This window comes from Schistosoma haematobium, chromosome 2, assembly GCF_000699445.3.
Source record: "Schistosoma haematobium chromosome 2, whole genome shotgun sequence".
Taxonomy (NCBI): domain Eukaryota; kingdom Metazoa; phylum Platyhelminthes; class Trematoda; order Strigeidida; family Schistosomatidae; genus Schistosoma; species Schistosoma haematobium.
In genome coordinates, this window is record NC_067197.1 from 40,403,991 (window position 1) to 40,426,408 (window position 22,418).

At 32.1% G+C, this 22,418-nt stretch overlaps 1 protein-coding gene across 1 annotated transcript in view; it reads left to right on the forward strand.

The window, feature by feature from the left end:
* Window positions 1-11,393: 11,393 nt before the first annotated feature.
* The window catches only part of UNC7_2 (Innexin unc-7), a gene marked incomplete at its 5' end in the record, with an annotated part of 81,420 nt that continues 70,395 nt past the window's right edge, over window positions 11,394-22,418 (forward strand). Inside the window, one exon of the mRNA XM_035734035.2 lies at window positions 11,394-11,544. Coding sequence (XP_035590126.1) covers window positions 11,394-11,544 — 151 coding nt within the window. The remainder of the gene's footprint in view (window positions 11,545-22,418) is intronic.

The window sequence follows — 22,418 nt, forward strand, 5'->3', positions numbered from 1 at the left end:
GTGAGAATTGTTTTGATATAGCCATTGTTTAACAAGCTTATATAATACAGATAGATGTTGGCTGTCTTAACTCACCAGTTAAATGGATAATGCTTGGGCTTTTGAAGCGAACTATACTGAGTTCGAACCCCGTAGTGATCATAGCTTCTAACTAGAACTTCGGATATTTCATTTCGAAGCCAGTCACTAGTGATCTAAACAATTAGAACAATCTCCATAACTACACACTGACATATAATTGATTTTTTGGATTCATTTCTGGTTTTTAAGTGATAACTGAATCTGTCTGTAGCTAGAAATCGCTAGTTGATCCAAGTTTGAAAGATAGAAAACTGGATGCACACTCAGTAGTCTGAAGGTTCAGTGCCCACCTGAAGATCCTTGTTTCAATCCTTGGTGGGATTTCGGATGCATATTGTCAATTAGGAGTCTCACACTACAACTAAACAAATTTCTGGTACTTCTTGTTTTTCACTGATTGTTTATCTGAAATCAAATTATTATATAAAAACACCGACACTCAGTAATCTCTAATAATTGCCCTTCATGATGCTTGCGAGTACTGTATTCAATACCTATCGATTGGTATATACGTACTGTAACTAAATAGTCTCATACTAGGACTGATGGGTTGATCAGTGCTTATTGCTTTCAATCATTGTCTAATTATTTTTCCATTGATAATGTAAAATTTCTTCAACATTATCCTATCGCAAACACAAATAATAGTCTTAATACTTTACATATTTATTTTTTAAATTATATAATGAAACAAATCTGGATAATTTCACTAGTTGAAATCATGAGTCAATTGAAGCTGGACCACCATGGAAAATCTGAAAACACTAGACGGCCATCTCATCCTAATAAGAGACTCCTCAGCAGTGCGCACCCACGATCTCGCCTCGCGAGATTCGAACAAAAGATTTATCAGTCTCACGCGCAAACGCTTAACCACTAAACCACTGAGCCGGCCCGCATCCAACGGTGTTAATGTCTAACTTCAACTAATCCACGAAATTGAGCGACACATCTGCCATTGTCTTCAGTGAGTTGATACCTCACAACAGACCTGGTTGAACTCCACTGGTAACGGATTCTCACTAGAACTCCAGGAGTATCTCTTGAAGTCAGTCACTAAATAAACTTTAGGTCCATATTGATTTTGTTTGCATTAAAGTGTTTTACATTCTGATACTTTTGTTACTCTACATTAATGACCTATTAGGATTTTACATGTGAATCAATTTCTATAGATAAAATATAAACAAATTACTATGATTTTTCACTTTCAATATTTTATGAATCATTTGTATATTAGTATAATGTAATTTGTGTATTTGATTACATGCTGTTCTGTTGTTGGTCTATTTAATATAACATTAAGCTTAACTAAACGTCTATCATAGAAAGAGTAGTCAACACCTAAAGATTCATATTTCTTACAAATAAATGTTTACAACAGCTGACAGTATATTGAGTGTAAATATAAATATTATTAAGATATTCGAAATGATATGATAAAATCACTAAGGTATATTACTATATGATATGTTGTGTACATAAACTTAATATAAAGGTAAACACATATATATATATATGAGAGGTGAAAGATCATTTCTATTGAAATGTTGTAATCTTGAATGCACTTTATTGTTAAATAGATGAATAGGTAACCTTAACCAAGGTAATATAAATATATGTTTATAAGGAAAAGAAAGTATAGTTTTCAAGGATGATGTTTTATTCAAGTGATATATGATTATACTGATTCAATATTGGACTATATTTAACCTAGAACAACATACATAAGTGAACAATACTGTTTCCAACTAGATTCTCATCAGACTGTACTCTTAATATACAGTGATATTTATATGCATATACGAAATTATTCAACCAATCAAGGTAGCAGTGATGGATAGTGGCTAGCAGTGGAATCCCGGACGCGCGTTTCGTCCTTTTTGAGACTCATCAGCTGGATGTTCCTGCATCTCAGAGTTGATGTTCACTCTACAACTCGAACCCAGTACCATTCGCTTCAAACGCCATTGTGTTATCCACTCAGCTACTAAGTTCTGGGATGCAGGTACATCCAGTTGATGAGTCCCAAATGGGACGAAACGCGCGTCCTGGATTTTACTGCTAGCCACTATCCATCATTGTTTACAAAAAGCTTGTGAATTAAGGTAATATAGAGGCAATACGCAGAGTATGGACATATGCCAATAACAGACTGATCAATTACAGTCTTAAACCTCAATATGAAGATACAAGCCAAACAATACCAATTGAACAATCAAGGTAGTTTATGGGTCAATGATAACAATAGAATAGATTACATAACTAAACATAATAAATGAAACGTGCAAATTGGTAGTGTGATGACAGATGCATTAGTTTGGATAAGAATAATAAAGGCTTAAATCAATGTTATATAATCAGAAATAGGTCAATAATTAGATACAAAAATAACATTCATAGAAAGATTATAGGATTACGTAATAAGAGGTGTTCAAATAATTGGACCGTGAAGAGAATACCTGAGAAAAGAAAAGAGTGGGAGAGTGTGAAGAAAAACAAACAAAAAAAGAGTATGGAAAGTAATAGTAAATAAAATTATTTATTAAGGCCAAGGGTAAGATAAGGGTGTTACAAATTTCTTATGAACACAGAGACTTGGTTTGTTGGCTCGAATTCCTATAGCTTTTGGTATGTGTAAAAGACGAGATCGAACACCATAGGGTAAATTAGTAAGAATACAATTAATAACTTTAGATGACTTATTTCTGTCTACTACATGACAACTATCCATCAAGTGTGATACAAACGAGCTACCTATTGTCTTGACAGTATCTCTTCCTAACTATGAAGGTAAGTGTTTACTAATTCTCTAGTCCTGTTGTCTGATAGTGCACCCAACATAGCTTTCTCTACAGGACATACAAACTGAGATTTTAAAAAGTTTATTTTAAATCATTTCAATCTATTTAATATCGAACTACATTCAGTTTGTTATTTCTGTCTTAGGTATTCATGACACTTAAAATATCTAATCAATCAATTTAATTGGTGCCAAGTACACCGTACAATCAATACAAACACAAATAATAATATAATGAAATAGATTTCCGAGATCTAAACCACTGATTGATCAGTCTTCTTTGTAACGTTCTATTTGATATTTATCAAAATAGTATATTAATATAAAAGCACACAAAAATTATTTTGTTTTATCTACTAGATAACATCCATAACAACAAATCACAATCAATTAACAGTAGAGATGAATAAACATTATCGTATTCAGCAGTCTTCTATAACTGTTTACAATGTCTTCAGGATTAGTATTACCGTTTAATACTACTACTACTACTACTACTACTACTACTACTACTACTACTACTACTACTACTACTACTACTACTACTACTACTACTACTACTACTACTACTACTACTACTACTACTAATGATCATAATAATGTGTTTCCTGCTTTTATTATTCATTCATTTAACAAGTCAAGAATTTAAACAAATCAAGAAACAATACAGGAAACAAGCATTTCAATGTGATGATTTTACGTGAAAAGCAATTTGTTTATAATGTTTAGTTCTTTATAAAGTTAATTTGTTTGAATCTAATAAACATTTTTTTTCTCTCTGTATATATGTATGTTAAACAATGAAGTACTTGATTTCCTTTGTATAAATATATATTCACTGTTCCATTCTACTTATAGATTATGTTATATTGATTCAAATTAGTTAAATCATTCAGTAGTAAGCTATAAGAAAGAATAAGCATAATGATTCTTTATCACTAATAACAGAGATCCTAAAGGTATACTATTTTCTTCCCCAAATACATCAAAATTACCAACCATTTGAGCTATCTTAAATATCAGTCCAAAACGTTACACAGTTATTAGTAAACAAACATTTAAAGTATATACTGGACATTATTAAAGCATTCTTACCCCACCCCCATTTAAGTAACACATTAAAAACGATACTGTTTGTGATTTTAGTTTATAATACTGGTGTGGATTAGTTGAAGTTAGACATTAACACCGTTGGATGACGGTCGGCTCAGTGGTCAAGTGGTTAAGCGTTCACGCGCGAGACTGATAGGTCGTGGGTTTGAATCTCGCGAGGCGGGATCGTGGATGCTCACTAATGAGGAGCCCCACAGTAAGATGCAACAGCCGTCCAGTGTTTCCAGGTTTTTCATGGTGTTCTAGCTTCAATTGATTCATGATCTCAAATACTGAAACTTCTATTATCATCCATTCTTTTCAATAATTCATATTCTCATGGAAAATCAGTCTAGTAAGAATTGAAGTCATCGGTGTAATCTGTGCCGTTATTCATTTTTTTCCTGCCTATAACAAACTAAAAAAATGAATGTCCATGACATTTCAAATTACATTGATGAGATTATAATTTCTGGACGAACTAACCAGGTATAAAATAACAGGTCATGGATTTGGCGCGAAATTCTCTCATCCATTTGGCTAAATAGAGTTTTGGCATTATAATTAATGTCAGTTCGTGATCAAAATCTTAAATCTAATTCCTAAACCTAATCATCAACTGCAAATCATAATTGTAATTCCTCACACAGCTGTATAACCCTCATTTTATTCTAGTTATTACGTGGGCACTCTCAAGATCACTCCAGCGTCGCTGAAAGTTCATCCGTGAATTATACTTTCAGCAATATACTTAATAATTGTATTTCTGGTGCTTGGAGACTTTTTCGTAGTTATTTTTTCATAAAACATTTGTTTACTTTTTTTAAATTATTAGAAATTTCGTACAATCGTTGATCAGGAAGAGAAACAAGACAAAATGACGCTCAGTGGAGAAGGTTAGTGAGCCAGCTTACCTTAACTCAATATTTATAGTCAGACAAGAATAAATTACAGATATGTGATGAGTAAAATAAGAAACGCATACATATACGCTTACATAAAAACTGTCAAGGTTGATAAGCAAATAGTTAACAAGATTAAAATGTGACTTAAGAAGAATAAATAAATTGGCTTCTCCAGAAGCCAGAATAAGCTATGTGGGCTTAACATAACAATTGTATTTATTATTTATTTATTTTAACACGTAGATATTAGTACAAGGAGGCACCAAATACATATGCGCCACACAAATCTCATTTGATTTGTGTGAGGGCTGTGATACTGCTCGAGTCACCAGACCGAAGCACGTGGTCTTCTTAGGGGGCCACACCCGGAGCCTTCGAATTAAAGATCTGACCCAAAAGGCAGTGTAGCATCGTAAGGAGATGTAGTCCCATGTTAGCCGGTGACCAACAATTGGTTCATACTCCATTTGTTCCCTCAGGATACTGGAGCCCACGTGCACCATTGGTTTGGAATGAGGATTTTTCAACTCCCCTAGGTGGACTCACTGCGTCCACCAACCCAGTTAAAGATCCGGACATTCGCTTTTCGTCCTCTCAATTTCGTAAACAATAGTAATGCTACGAGAAGGCAGTGGGTAGGATTTCCCTGGCAGAGGCTATATACGCGTGACCATGTGAGAGCATTTGGAGAGGGAGAGCGGACTCTCCCCACTCTTGGCCGTACCAGGGCATTTGGGGGCAGCATAACAATTGACACTACAATATAAGTAAGAACCATAATTATACATTTTGACGTGTGAGGTTTCCTGTTCTTGATATGAAGGGCTAAATTCAGTAGTCCTTTAATGCACACCTAATTGTTTGAATTTGTAGGGATTGGATTTAATTCCTGACGTGAAAACCATTACAAAGATCTGACAGCAACATTCATTTGATGAGTCCTGAAGTAGGACAAAATGTACATCAGGAATTTCATTACTAACTAAAATTCAAATATATTAAAGTATTATACATACAATCAAGAAAATTAGATATCATTTTATCATTCATTCAATAATTGGTCTCACTTGAAATTGTTAAGTATGTTTCATCTATTAATATAAATGTTTATCTTGAGTAAAAACGATTGAGTTAAGTTACTTGTATACTTAACAATTTTGAAGATAAACTATTCTACTTCAATAGCTTTGTCTCCTTATCTTTTACACACACGCACACTCACTCATTTAATCATATATTGTAGATATGAATTTAATCAACTGGAATAAATAATATAGATAGATAGATGGATGGATGGATGGATTGATTGATTGACTGGTTGATTGATTCATGTATAGTTCATTAGGTTTATTTGTATTACTTAACTATACCACACAAAAATACAAAGAAAATCTACTCACTAATTATGCCCCATAGAACCAGAAGAGAAATGAAAATCTTAGTCAATAGAAAATAACAAGAGGAAAAATATCAATATTTACGTCGATTTAATTTGTATTTCCAAAAATTATATGAAGATTCAGTAGACATTTAATAAATCTACTTTTATGTACTTCAATCAAGAATAGATCTGAACATAAACTAATCACTATTCTTTCGTATAAATTCTGTGTCTTCATAGGTCTTTTGTCATACTACAGTATTTGTTCATGGTATTCCTTTACTTTGAATGCCCGCTCAGTGGTTTAGAGGTTAAGCGTTCGCGTACTCGAGACCGTAAGTCCTGGGTTTGAGTCCCGCGGACGGGATCATGAATGTGTTTTGCTGAGGAGTCTCACAATAGGATGAAACGGCCGTCCAGTGGTTTCAGATTTCCCATGGTGGTGTAGGTTTGATTGACTCATGAACTCAACTATTAAATTAATAAACAAGTGTTTGTGGTTTGGAATACTTATAGTAGAATCAAATTAAATCATAAGATGCTTATTATTTAATTTATAGAATGAAAAAACAAATGAAACAGGATTAAACAAAATCACAAACTTAATATCCGATGGTAAACATTTGTTACTGTGGTCAATTTATAAGGAGCCTCATAAGAGGAAAAGAAATACAGTCTAGTTTTTTATACTTTTCAATGTTACCTTAACTGATACATAATCAGAAGGGGTTTTGTGGATACTGTAGTAATTTCCATGGTTGAGATCATGAGTCAATTGAAGCTAGACCACCATGGAAAACCTGGAAGCACTGGACGGTATTTCCGTCCTATGGTGGGACTCGTGAATAGTGCGCATCCACGATCCTGCCTTGCGAGATTCGAACCCAAGACCCATCAGTCCACTAATTCCAAGTTTTCCACGGTGGTCTAGCTTCAATTGACTCATGATCTCAGTCCTTAAACTTGATACATAATCCTTGATGCTTATCAATTACAAATTGTAGTAATCTTCAGAAAATTAGTTTATTTTAAAATATCCAGTAGTCGTTTATCATGCTAAAATAAATGAATCCAGACAGTAGTGTTCTGAGTTAAACTATTGATCTTGGAACTGAGTTTAATTAAATGGTAATGATTATTTCCTTAAAATATCCTCTACATACATACAAAGTCATGATAAAGTGTACAGTTTCATTGTTATTATATGTAAAAATACAGTACTTTGTCTGGAATTGTTATCTTTTTATAAATAAATAAATTCGCCAACTCAATTAAACCTAAACTGTTCAATAACCCGTACAAGTTAAGCACTAGCATATAACAGATAGTAATTTTAACAATCTCGATAGGTATGTACTGTCAGAATGGGGTTTTTTTGTGTGGATGTTATAGTAATTTTGATAGTTGAGTTCATGAGTCAATCGAAGCTAGACCAATATGGAAAACTTGGTAGCATTAGAAGGTCATCTCGTCTTGATATGATACTCCTCGATAATGCGAATGCAAGATCCTGTCCGCTGGGTTCGAACCCATAACCTATCGGTCTAGCGCGCAAGTGCTTAATCTTTTTTATATGGAGTGAACAATAACTTAAATGGGGACAATCAATTTACTGTGTAGTGTGAAATTACACAGTTCTTTCATACAATGTGAAAAACATAAATTCAAATTTTCATTTGCAAATCTTTCAGCAATTGTCTAAAATTTTATTGTCTCTTCATTGCTATTACTCTTTGTTTACATTCTTGTTCCCTTCAATTCCATCTTCTTAACCTTCAACTGTCAAGTATTCCACTTTCGATTGGTGTTACATACTATGTATGTCGAAAGACACGTGTAGCATAAACCATAGACATATCTCAAGCACGATTTTACCAAAAACAACAGTAGCATAATTAGAGCTTATAAAGTACAATTTTTGAGTCAAGCAAAAATACATTATCAAGACTACGTATAAAAATATCATCAAACAAGAATATAATTCTGATATGAACATAACGTCAGTTAGGCAAGTTAGTAAGTAGCTAAAATTAGTAGCTTGGTAAATGAAGCGTTGGAGTTCAAAACAAAAAAAAACTAATTGATCCGAGTTCCGATATGCATATCAACGATTAGCTGAAGCTGGTATATCTAGCTGATGAATTCTGAATAATACTAATTATACGTCCAAGATACTTCTGATAAACCATAATCCGTTCATTTCACAAGATAACGCGAATTAATCATTTTGAAAGAAAAGTTTCTTATTTTTCATTTCTCACTTTTAAATAATAAAAATCTTTAACTAAAAGTCATGAAATTTACAAAAATTATTAAATGAAAATCTTTTTTTCTGGATAGCTCTTTTTTAGCGAGTTCGTTCTCTATGAGATCGGGTCGCTAACCTCATGCCCAACCCTCCTCCTTTGTTTGGGATTGGGACCGACAGTAGCCCCAGGGGGGGCCTAGGAGGACTTAAATGAACATCTATATTCCAGATGAAATTTTGGAAATGGGTTAGTGAAGTTTAATGATTTAATAAAAACTTATTGAAAATAGTAATTATTTTTTAAATGAATAACTAATGTCTTTTTGTAAACTGTTGAAAGATTGAAAAAGTGTTTGTAAGACTATAATTTATGGATAACTTTCAAGCTACGCCATAGTGATCTTGATAGTGTCTATTTACTTACTAGGGCTAAATGAGGGTTATAAAGGTGTTTGAAGAATATTGATTATAATTTACAGTTGATGGTTAGGGTTAGGTATTATATTTAGGGTTTCTATCACAATATGACATCAGCTAAAATGACAAGACGCTAATTGACTAAATGGGTGAGTGAATTTCGTGCCAAAATCTAAGATCTGTTATCTTATAAATTATAGACTCATCGTGTTTCTTTTTAATTCAAGATTCTTCAGTCAGAATATGATCGCACTGATTTTTGAATGTTCAACATGCTTTACATATAAGTATCAATATGAATAGTAGAAAATCATGTATGTTAATAAACCTTTGATGTAATTGTGATGATCCAGTGAAAGTGAATTTTGATCTGTCCTTGTTGATATTTACGCATTATAAGTAAGCAACTTGATCTAGTTTTGATATATCTATTTCTTAAACTTATACATTATGATAATCATTGAAATTCAAGATGTACATTTGATCATATTTAAAAATCATTTGTCGAAGGTACTTACATTTCATTTCCTAATTCTTCAAATGTTACTAATATTCTCTATTAATTGAATACATTCAGTTAGGCAGTAACTTGTTATATTAAGTTTTAAATCGAATCAAAATGATCATTATGAATCTCAATGTTTCTCATTATTTCAACAAGAATGACAAAAAACTATTTCAATAGTAGAGATCATGAGTCCATTGATACTAAACCCCTATGGAAAACCTGAAAGCACTGAACGGCCGTTTCATCCTATTGTAGGACTCCTCAATTCACTCATGATCCCAACTATTAAAATTACTATAATACCCACACAACCCCTTCTAATAAAGGAAACAAACTATACTTCAAAGTTATTTGCTGAGATTTTACAAATACATTCTTCCTTGTTCATGTGTCATATTAACTTGGCGCCTATGTGACGACGGACCACCAGTGAACTCGAGGAAGCTGTAAGAGGCTCAGGAGGAGCCGAAGACATCCCATCCAATCACCTTTCCGAAGAATGTTCTAGAATTCCAACGTGTAGCTTCCCGATTGGATAGTGCTAATAACCCCCTGTATGCGGATTGGAAGACTGTAATGATGATTTCGTTCTCACTAAAAACTATAAATACCTGACAATTTTGTACTATGATTGACACTGTTTGGAATAATATTCCTTTCATTAGTCTTCTGTCTTCTTATTGCGACTTGGAAGGGTTTTGGTGTTCTAGTGCTCTGTTATACGCGGTAGTATCAAGAAAAAGTAACTTTTCAAGATATAACAGCCTAAAATACTGTGAAATGATTCAATCACATTTAGGTAAACATTTGTCATCAGTTATAATAATTTTTTAATAGAAATATAACAATGATTAAAATACAAATGATAATTGACATCAAAATAACCGATGCCAATAATGATAACCGATATAATTAAAATAGTATAGAGAAATTATTAGTTCATTGGTAAATGGTGAACAGCAACAATATAAAAAACAACCAAGCAAACAAACAATCTATTAAACAGTAAACTAGCTATTTTATTCCTTTTATATAAATATACATTTGACAAGTATATATATATTTACAAGCGATAGCTAGACACATACGCACTAGAGGAAAAAATAATTGTTACAAAGACTTTTAACTTGAATACAACATACAATTGGTTTGTTACCAATGTCGTTGATGAGAGAAACACATATACACCCTCTATATAGATTCATATATGTATATAATACTTACCTTTCTATAGTTATAGATGGTTATGTAAATGAAATTTTAAAAAAAATCTGTATCTAGGATAATCCATGTTGAAAGGATAAAATAACTATGGGATATTTATTGTTTACTTTAATTCTATTGTAGTAGCTTCTTATTGTTTGAAAAAAAAAATCGGTTCTCAATTTAATGTTTCATCAGAGCCAATGGAATTGAATAGCTAAACACAAAAACACGAATAAGAATCATCTTAGAGATTAATAAAATTATTATCATCATCATCCCCATTAGTGCTCAGGGTTATCAATTGGTGATTTATACAATCAATAATAATAATATGCATATTATGCAATCGAATAAATATCGAAAATTTATTTTATTATGCGATAATGGATAATTGATTTGATTAGTTACAATCATAAACTTAACAAATTGCTTTGTTTTCACACGTATACTGTATATCTTTAACGGATAAAGAAAATCAAAGGCTTTAACATTATTACATTCACTATTGAATTATAAGACCGACGTTTAATTCTATTTTGATGATATTACCCAGAAATTATTTCGATCCAAAAGGAGTCTATGTGTGTGTGGGTGTGTGTTTGTTTGTTTGCACTTTTCTTGATTCGTAATTTATGCATGAATGAATGAATGAGATAAAACAATGAACCGATTAGTTTAGTGAATTATAGCCAACTAAATTTGAACTTTGTGCTATACATCCATTTAACATATAGATACATTATATAAACATTATGGATGCTAATAATGCATTGAAATTAGGAAGATTATTTCGTGTGCCTTATGGTGGAGAAGGTGTGGATTTTATAGATCAATTAAATTATCAATTTACAAGTGGTATAATTGTATTATTTATTGTTATGATTGGATTTCGTCAATATGTTGGTAAGTCCACATTTTATTTGGAAGGTTTCTTCTGTTATTCATCCAATTATTAACATATAGAATATTTATAAAGATTGAAATGATTGTGGAATAACATCAATTGTGATATCATTGAAAACCATTGAACATTCTTTGACGATTTCAATAAATCAATTTTATATACACATACGTTTATATGAATTTTGGCAGTTTATTGTTTTCACAAAATTAAGTAACCTACTAAAAAAGTGTTATAAACATATTAGTGAGTAGATTATAAATAGAAGCTGTGACCTATGATGACTGAAGTTTTCCGTATTCAATAAGTTTGTTGTCTTCGGCGTTTTCAGTCACTTTTCAATTCATTTAGTGAATGAGTACCGAGGATTTCGTTTCAAGCTTTTACTTTTAAAACATTGATATTTTTGTTCAGGCATGGTTAGCAAATAAGTGCAAATAACTTCGGACAACTAAAGTGAAATCTTTAGTAAGAATTACATTTCAATATCTAATATCCGTACATTAAATAAATGGAAGTGTTAGATAGAGCACATTCGTTAAACAGGGAAAACGTTACGGATAATCTCAGCCACCTGTAATCTTGGATACAATTTAAAAACTAGGTAGTAACTAATAGTTGACATTTATAACGTCACATTTCGAATTCGGAGAAACACGTCAAAAAAATTAACAACATACGATTTCGATTCAGTTCTTTAATGTTTGAGTAAGTTTCTAACGAGTTTGTTTAGGTGATAATGAATTATGCCAAGGAATTATTAGTTAAAATATACAAAAACTTAATCTAATTTAATTTCTTTAATTAGTTGATCGTAAAAATGATGCATTTCTCACAGATAATAAACATCACCTATGAACTTGTTCAATATTCACAAAATACACATCAGCTGAATTATAATATCCAGTTCACTAGTAACATTTGTATATTCTAAGAATTCTGGTGAAAACCTGTGATATTTAAAGCTCAGAAATGTTATGAATGAAAATACTGTCACCAGTGATATTCACTGTTCATCAACCTATGTAGAAAATGAATTAAAGACGAAGGTCATCTCACTGGTTTTAACAGTGACGGGTTCGTCGCGATAATCAGGTATGATTATGGATTCGCACAACTTATTAGTTCCATACAAGGGCGAGAAATTTATCATTCCTCTCTGGTTTTTAATGGTACTCCATCATGGGTCAACTTTGCATACTTGTTACATATTGGATCCAGGTTCATAATGTTATCATAATTTTTGTTATTGATGACTAAGGTACTTTTAAAAGTTATGAATTTATTTATAATAGATCCAATTAGGCTTCACATACTTGCCACTTTGAATTATTAATCACTGTAAGTGAAATCAATGTAATAATCCATATATCAAGATATTGTACTACGTTAGTATTAGCGTTACAACAAATTTTCACCTGTTTAGATATGCTTTTGTCCTTATGTTGATTTATAAACGTTTGTGTAATGTTTTACGAAATAGAACTGAAATGATTCTTGGTGTGATCAGAAACTCGATTAAGTAGACAATTATTATGTAATAAATAAACTAGATTTTTCACTTATATAAACAAAGAAACTATTCATATTATTAATCCTGGGAAAATTACTTTCGTCCACTTAGATTATATTTAAAGCATGAACAACAACACTTTTTATCAGGATGAAATGAATCCATTTCATTAAGAAAAAATGAAGAATATTTGAGCGAACAATTGTTCTCAATAACTTCATCATCAGGCTCTACAGTTATAAGTCCATAATTATGATATTTTACAAAGGCCAAAAATAAGGCATGTATTAATGAATTTGACAATGTTAAGTGATAGATGGTGAACGTTTGGATCTGTTACGATATATATATGCTTCAAAATTGTGTTATTTGCAAATCAGAAAGGTCATTTATTGTAGGTCAGAATGATTTGGAGTAAAGTGTTCAGTCACAATCAGTAAAATAGTATTATACTGACTGAAATCATGAGTCGATTGAAGCTAGACCACCATGGAAAACCTGGAAGCACTGGACGGCCGTTTCGTCCTAGTATGGGACTCCTCAGCAGTGCGCATCCACGATCCCGCACCCCGCGAGATTCGAACGCAGGACCTATCAGTCTCGTGCCAGGCGCTTAACCAACTAGAATAGTGGTGAAATTTCTAGAATCTCCACAAAACCCCTTCTGAAAATAGTATTATAGCAAAACTGAAAATGCGAAAAAATCGCATGAATAAAATACATAGTAGGAGAATTTCATCTTGTCAATTAAGATAATGATAATAACAATAATAATATTGTTGTGTGAATATAATATGTGATAAGAGGGGTGTTACCAAGGTAATTACGATAAACGAATTGGGAATGATGGATGTGAAGACAAAGATAGAGGTAATAAAAAAGAGGGTAAGATGTTTATAATATTCAGTTTAGATATCCGGTGACCCAGTCGTAGGCCAAGGTAAACATAGAGGCTGGATATACTTTTTCTGGATACATAAGTTTGGTCTTCTGGGTTTGATCCAGATGGCTTGGGCTATGTAGAGCAATCGTAATGTAGATAGATATTTTGGAACTTGATATAAAACAGAGAAAGCTTCCTCTATTTCGATATGATGTTCACTATCTACCAAGTGTGAAAGAATAGTGCTGTTAATCGATTTAGTAACTCTGTTTACCAACCATGCTGGTACATGTCCACAAACACGCAAGGATAAAGCCCGTTGAGTACAGCCTATGAAACTAGCTCCACAGGAGCAGTTGAATTGATATACACACATGGAGGAGCCCATCAGTGGTAACCTATCCTTGATTAGTTGTGTGAGTACTGGTTTAGTTGAGAAAATTATGTGTAGCTTGGCGGCGTGAAACGTCCTTTCGACAGATCTTTTGAGTCGATGTGTTAAAATATCACCCGCTATGTCCCCTTTAAAGTCTAGGTTTTTTACTGACTGTGTCACAATTTATTCTTTTTTTAGTATTTTTTAACGAAATTATCTGGATAGCCATTATTTCGTAATGTGTTCTTTAGTATATCTATTTTGCCATCCTCACTGTCTTCAGAACATAATAACTTGATTCAGTGGTTGAGACATTTAACCAAATTTATTTTATATTGAAGAGGTGTGAAGCTTTTAGTTAAGTCATATTTAAGAAGTAACTAAAAGCTTTAAAGGTATTCTAAAATCATTTATTGTTATATCCCAATGAATAGAAAAATTTCTGGCGTTTCGTAGCCTAATATAAGCAACTTCTTCAGAGTAAATAAATAATTATTAAGTTCCTAACCAATGTTAGTCTCAGATTGATCTCAATTGGGGTACCATTGAAAACCAGAAAGCATAGAAGAGCTGTTTTGTACTATTATAAGACTTTTCAACAACATATTCAAGGGTCTAACTTAGAACCTGCTGGTCGTCTAATGAAGGTGCACAAAAAGTATCGACGAAAAATACAATCGTTTATTCTTTAGGTTGTACAAACTTTTTCCCTGACCAATGTAATTAGGTTAATTAGTTTATATTTTTTGATTAATCCCTTCCCCTTCGATATTATTTTTTTCATGTCTGATTTATGTAAAACATCTATATATTATGTTGTATTTAGCGTAAATTAAGCAGAAAATCCAGATGATTAGTTTCTCAAATGTAAACCCTGGTGTGGAAATTACATGATATGTAACATTACAATGAGTATTGATCTTGTTCAAGAATATTCTCACCTCAAAAAAAAACAACAAAGTAATTAAGTGTAAAAATGTTTACCTTATTAAATAATACATCTTTAATATCATGACCATTCATGATCATAAAAAGAAATTGGATGTAAACGGATGCGAAATTATTTAGCCGTTAAAGTATCATTGCTAATGCGTGTCATATCTAGATAGAACAGATTTTCAGTACCTTTTCATAGTGTTAATTAGAATCTCAATTAGTTTTGAACTTCTTTGTAGTTTACACGTTACTTTCTAATCGAAAATGAACTGAGAACACTCAGTGTTCATTGAGAGTTAAGCATTAAATCATGATGTGTTTCGTATTTTGTATTTTAAATAATTGCGAATATTAGATGACGCCCATCTAATACTATTTCTATACTCTTGTGGTTTCCCTTAACCAATCTTAGAATTCAGCTAGAACTTCAAAAATTCATCTAAAAGTTGGCTACATTAATAGTTATGCGTTGACTGTTTTGTTTGAATACAGGCGATATGTACCAATGATAAGTTCTACCTCACCATAAAGTGGTTGTTTAGTATTCCCTGATTATCAACGATACTTTAGTCTAGAACCGTTAACAACAAAAACCGCTTACAAACCAATAGGTTAATCATGGAAACGTGCCACCTAAGTACACGGATAAAAGTAATATACGTATAAATTTCTAATTAATCCAAAAGACTAAGATGAAGAAATGGTCGAGAAAAATACTTTTAGACACAAAAATTGCACTTATTCATTTGGATTGAATTGTATATAAGTGAAAAGATTTAGAAGGAAACCACTCTAGTTTAAACTTGATAGGTAGATGTATTTCCCTTAGGTATTTCTCTATCAAATGGGTCACTTGTATCGTTTATATTGAGTCTCTTACAATTCATTAATTGTCAGTAATATATGTAAATACGATGATAAATATATATCTAGTTATACAAACAGGGTTACTGGGTTCATAACAGACCACTGGAATTTTAAAAATAACATAGTTATCTAACTTGTAATGAACTATTCGTTGATTGTATTATAAACAAATAACATCCTTAATGAATAAAAAGTCCAACTACTATACAACAGAAGAAATTTAAAACGTATTTCCCTAGTTTAAGACAAATGAAAATCAAGAAACACTGAATAGGTATTTTGTCATAGTGTAGTAAACAAGAGCACGAGTGGAGACAATCGAACAAGAAATTACAGAATATCTCACTAAAATCTGAGAATCACACAGTAAACAGTAAATTTACAAAATATCAGTCATTCGTCTCAAACTTGACTGTTCCGTTTGCAAGTCTCATTCCATCGTCTCAGATTTCACTGTTCGTGCATTTTAATATCAATTCCTTTCTGTTCCCGTTGTTACCTTCTCGAAATACATTGTACTCCTGACCGTCGTTATATACTACTTATATGAATATAAGTAGCTCACACCACAATAGTATAGGAGTCCTCAGTTGTCGGACACCACGATACCATCAAAAATTGAATCCACAAAATTTAGGTTTGTCTGTGAAGATTTAACCTTTTGATTACTATTATTGTTACTAGTTAGACATATAAACCACTGAATTTTGTCTCAATTATCAGTGTTTGACGATCTTCGTACTATGAAAAAAATTGTACTATGCCTTCTGGTTTATAACAAATCTCTGACTAAGATTATACAGCTATGCAAAATATAAAATTCAACAATTCTCACAAACACCTTTTAATTATAAGGTATATATTTTTCAATAGTTAAGACCATGAGTCAGTTGAAGCTAGACCACCACCGAAAACCTGGAAGCACTGGACGGATGATTCTTCCTACTGTGTGACTCTTCAGCAGTTCACATCCACGATCCCACCTAGAGAGATTCAAACCTAGGATCTATCAGTCTCGCGCGCGAGCGCTTAACCACTAGATCACTGATCCGTCCGGCATCCAACAGCGTTAGTGTTTAACTTCAGCTAATCCACGAAATTGAGCGACACGTCCACCATTGTCATCAGTGAGTTTTTATCTCACAACAAACCCGGTTAAACTCCACTGATCACTGCTTCTCACTAGAACTCCAGGATATATTCATTTAAATAAATAAATAAATACAGATTCTTATTAGCCAATTCTTCATTTTACTTAGATGATACAATGGAAGAATTCATTGAAAGTCTCATGTTTCTCTTTACTTCCTTTAAACATTGATACTTGAAGGTATAAATGACAAGTGATATGAAGAAAACAGTGTTTATTATCACATGGTTACTGATAAAAACGAAACTATATAGGTGAACTATTCTAAAAAATCCCACACTTCCGATATTTGTAATTTTCAGGTCGATAACTGTTAACTCTTTTTATGAAATAAGCAATGACATTTTGACTGATAATTAGAGGTAGTGTAGTGTATGCTACGGAAAGCGTGGCATAGACTATAGGAAAGGAGAAAATAATACGGAGAGCAGGACCACTCCAATAACGATTGTTTTCGAAGGAAGATGAATATGCTGTGTGCTACTAATGTCGATAGATGTAAGTAGTATGTATCATCAATCGAAAGTGAAATACCTGGCAACAGAAGGTTGAAATGATCGAATAAAATAGAATGAGAACACTGAATAATTGCTCTGGAAATAAAGGAATCATGAAGTCTGAGACGATTAATTGACATTTTACAAATGAAGTCTATAAAATATGGTTCTCAGACTTTACTAAGAGATTCTGTAATTTTATATTCAATTACATTCTATTGTCCCCACTTATATTCCTGTTCACTACAGTAGGATATTATTATTTAGTTGAATATATGTGATAGGAAAATAGACTAAGCGAAATAATCGAAATGTAATTCAAGTAAATGTCATATTTTTTTGTATTTTTTAAAAAAAAAACAACAAAAAGAACAACGTAGGGGGGGGAACATTTTTATTTCTCTCAATCAGTTCCATATTAAACATTTTTGGTTTTAAGTTCACAGATAAAAAATACGAATGGTCCCATACATTTAGATCTTTTCAACACCAAAAAAACCAAAGTTTAACTTTTTTTTTCCAAAATTTTTTAAATTGAACTAATGGACAAAAATTATTTTCCATATTTCATAAAAGGAATGTTAAGTTTGAAGGGTTTTATTTTGTATAAGCCGATATGTACAACGTAGTGAGAATTGATTAAAAAAGATTTGTAATTAATGAAAGTGATTTTTTATGGAGTTGTGTTCTCTGAGCTAATGGAATTTTATCAGAAGGGGTTTTGTAGAGATTTGAACCCAGGACCTCGTGAGGAGCGGGATCGTGGATGCGCACTGCTGAGGTGTTCCATACTAGGACGAAACAGCCATCCAGTGCTTCCAGGTTTTCCATGGTGGTGTAGCTTCAAATGACTCATGATTTCAACTATTGAAATTACTCAAACCATTTAATAATTCAACTGTATCAATCTATGTTTATCTATACATTTAATCATCATAAAACTATATAATTAATAATAATAGTCGGTTATTATCTTACTGTTCTCATTACAATTTTATTTATCTATTATAATAATGATAGATTATCAAATTTATTTTACCAGTTATTTTTATCCCACATCCGCACCCGCACCCCCACCCGCACCCCCAATCGGTTATATTGATTATTCATGATCGAGAACTTGTTTTATTTCCCCCTAATTTCGTTTTATTCACTTTTGATTTATGACCTTGTCGTTATATTATTTATTTTATTTTTTTCAAAAAAAACAGCGTTAATTTTGTTCAAGTAACAATGAGCAAAATAAAAATCTAACCTAAGCAAAATGGCATAGCAATTAATAATTTTTTTTTGTAAAAAAGAGAAGATTTTGACACTTTCAGGTGTTATTCACCATCGGATTGGATTCAATTAGAGTAACGTTATAAAGGATGGAACTTTGAAAATTTGTATCATTTTTATGGTATGGGACTTGTTAAATAGTGACTTTTTAACCAAATTTAAATCATACTATAGTTGGGAGAGATTAATTTTAGGATGGATTGTTATGATTTTAATGTCAAGTCTTGATTGGATAAAAATCATGTTGTATCGCTAAATGAGAAATGTGAAATATATGGTTTTTATGATAAGGAACCTCTATGAGGCCTTAAATTACCCAATCCGATTCCTGTCAAGTTAAAAAGTGTGTAATGATGTATGCAATACAATGATAAGATAGTTGTTCAACAGTCTCTGGTCTTCAACCATACTCTAAATCAATGTCAATCCCTTAAGACTACCACCCATAAATCAAATTTATCTGTCAAAAATGCTTTCCAGAAAATGTTCCTGCCTGCTGAATGAAAATCAATAGTGATGTATATCTGTTTGATTATCTTTATCTTTTTATTTAATTGAATTGTACTACCTACTACAGTCTCTGAAAAAAACACATCCATAATGACTGCCTAATTAAGCGTTTATATTTCTGGAAAATAATCATTTCAATTAATTGAGATAATTTTAATAGTTTCGTAATATACAATCAACCGTTTACATTCAAATACACATTTTCAAAATAATCTACATACCAATTTATTTATTTTAACCTCACGAATACATATTGATCAAATCATAATGGAATTTTAATGTTTTCACGTAAATAACATGCAGTTCTATCGTCTGTACGGATCTTAAGGATATTGTTGATCTCCAATGGACCCCACTACGGCATCCCTCAACATTACTACAGTAAATTTATTCATTCAATGCAATATGTATTTAAGCTGTTAAGCTAATTCAGAGAAAACCGATTCCCTAATAAATGTAAATGCTCATTTTTATTTCGTGTAACATCATCTATGTATCTGAAGTAGTAGCGATCCTACACATTTCTACAATAGAGTGTTGAATTTAAAGTTTTACATCTAAGACAAGCCTTGGTTAGACAGTCATTGCGAATCAAGACATTAGAGTCCCGAATAGGACAAAACGCGCGTCCTCAATTCCACTGCTAGCCACTAACCATCTTTGCATATAAAAAGATTATCTAAACTTTATATGTCACATTGATATTAGAAGTATTACTGGTTCTAGTATAATTTTTCATGCATGAATAATAAGAATTCATAAATAGAGTGTAGTTGTTGATTCTTTGTCGACCCCACATTATTTATTCTAGCTTCCGGACAAGCCAATTTATCCATTCTTATCAAGCTACATTTTGATTTTGTTAATCATTTTCTTATCAATCTTGACTGTTTTTATATGAGGGCATGTGTGTGCATTTCTTATGCCAATCATCACATGTCTGTAACTTATTTTTGTGTGAATATAAATATCGATTAACGCTTGATTAAACAGAGTTGGCTCACATGCCTTCTCCACTGCGTATCGTTTCGACTCGCCTTCTTCGATCGTTTGTCTAGATCAACGATTGTATGAAATATACGTATTCAAAACTTCATTGTCATGTTGGACTTATTTAATTCCGTTGTTCACTAACGCTATTTAAGTCGATAATTTCATACGAGGGCTGAAGATGTGTATATTTCAAAAACAATCAGAAACGATCCAACTGGAGTCAGATTAAGGGCTACGAAAAGGGTTTTTAAACGCTAAAAATTTAAAATTAAACTTCAAGTGTTAATGATAATTGATTGACTATTTTTGAATTTTTAGTTACAGAGGCTTTCCTCCCAGTGATTTCACTTTTGTCGCTAAATCATACTCAAACCTATTCCAAAACGTGTGAGTAAAGCGAATGATACTTGCTTTAATTGTCATCAGCTTGACGCTTAGTCATTTCTATATATTAAGTACAGGCGGAGGGGACTTATTGATGATCTCAGGTTTACTGTTAATGCAAAACCATGTAAGTTCAATAACCAATCAAAACCTAGAAGCATTAGACGACCTATTCGTCTTAATATGCAACTCCTTAGCAATGAAGAATGTACCCACGGAGGACAATGGAAGATGATCGACTTATGCACCATTGAATCTCAGCGCTGTGTTCATTAGGTTAAGCATCCGTTTGCGATATTTCATATCCCTCAATGGATTTCTGATTCATAGATGTTCATTGCTGAGGAGTCTCATACTGTGACGAAACAGTTATAAAAAGCATACAGGTTTGTTTATTTTCGATCGCTTTATGAATCTTGGCATAGTTCGACAATTTTCATAAATCTATACTAATATAGTTTAACGTTGATTATATATCATTAATCTTCCAAGAGAGTATTTGTTGATGAAACGATGATTACACTCTAAACCTAAATTTTTAAAACTCAAACCGTCATAAATTAACATTTAATTTTAAGACAATTAACTGGATTAGCTAATGTACTAACGTTCATTCAATGAAGTAAGATATTTATGCAAATTTATGTGATTGACTTATCATAATAAGAAGTTACGTGCAATCATAGGATAGTAATAATATCCGATAGTTACTGAATTTTATATACCTTTAATAATAATAATAATTTTTATATTCCGAAAAATAATAATTACAGAATTCACGCCAGTTTACAGGCATGATCAATTTGATATAAATAATAACGTTAGACGTGCATAACAAACATGTAATAAAAGAAAGTTTTAAGTATACTAGTTCAGTAGTTGTTTAAGTAGTACTTATATTACAGCGATCCAATGCATCAGTCGGGAATTTTTAATATTTCTTAAATGGACAGCCTGTTGATTTATGAACGGTGTAATTAAGGTCAATTCGTGTGACAGATCGAAATAATGATAATTATCTACAACTAAAGAAATTAAAACGAAAACAGAGAGCACGGAACAACAAAAAAGTAATTACCAAAATATATCAATCAGGTGTACCTAAATGCGTGTGTCATGTGACACAGTGATATACTGTTTATGTTATTCAAATTAGTTAAAGTTGCTAGGGGCGGTGTTAACATATTGACAGCAAGTGGGTGGTTTTACTAAGGGAATTCACTAATAAAGATGGCTAAACATTTAAGGTTCCTAAAATATCACTTGTGGAATGAGATACACTCAAAGGCGCTAGACCGTTCAATGCATTTTCAGAGGAGGAGCAGTATGCATTGATGCAGCGAACAAATAATGGGAGTGATTTTATCGTGCGGATAGATTGTGGTAGGTTATTCCAGAGTCTAGAAAATTTACAGGTGAAGTAATTCATATAAAGAGATGATTTAGAATGAGTTTGTTTCACTAGTGCCAAGGAATTACGGATGTG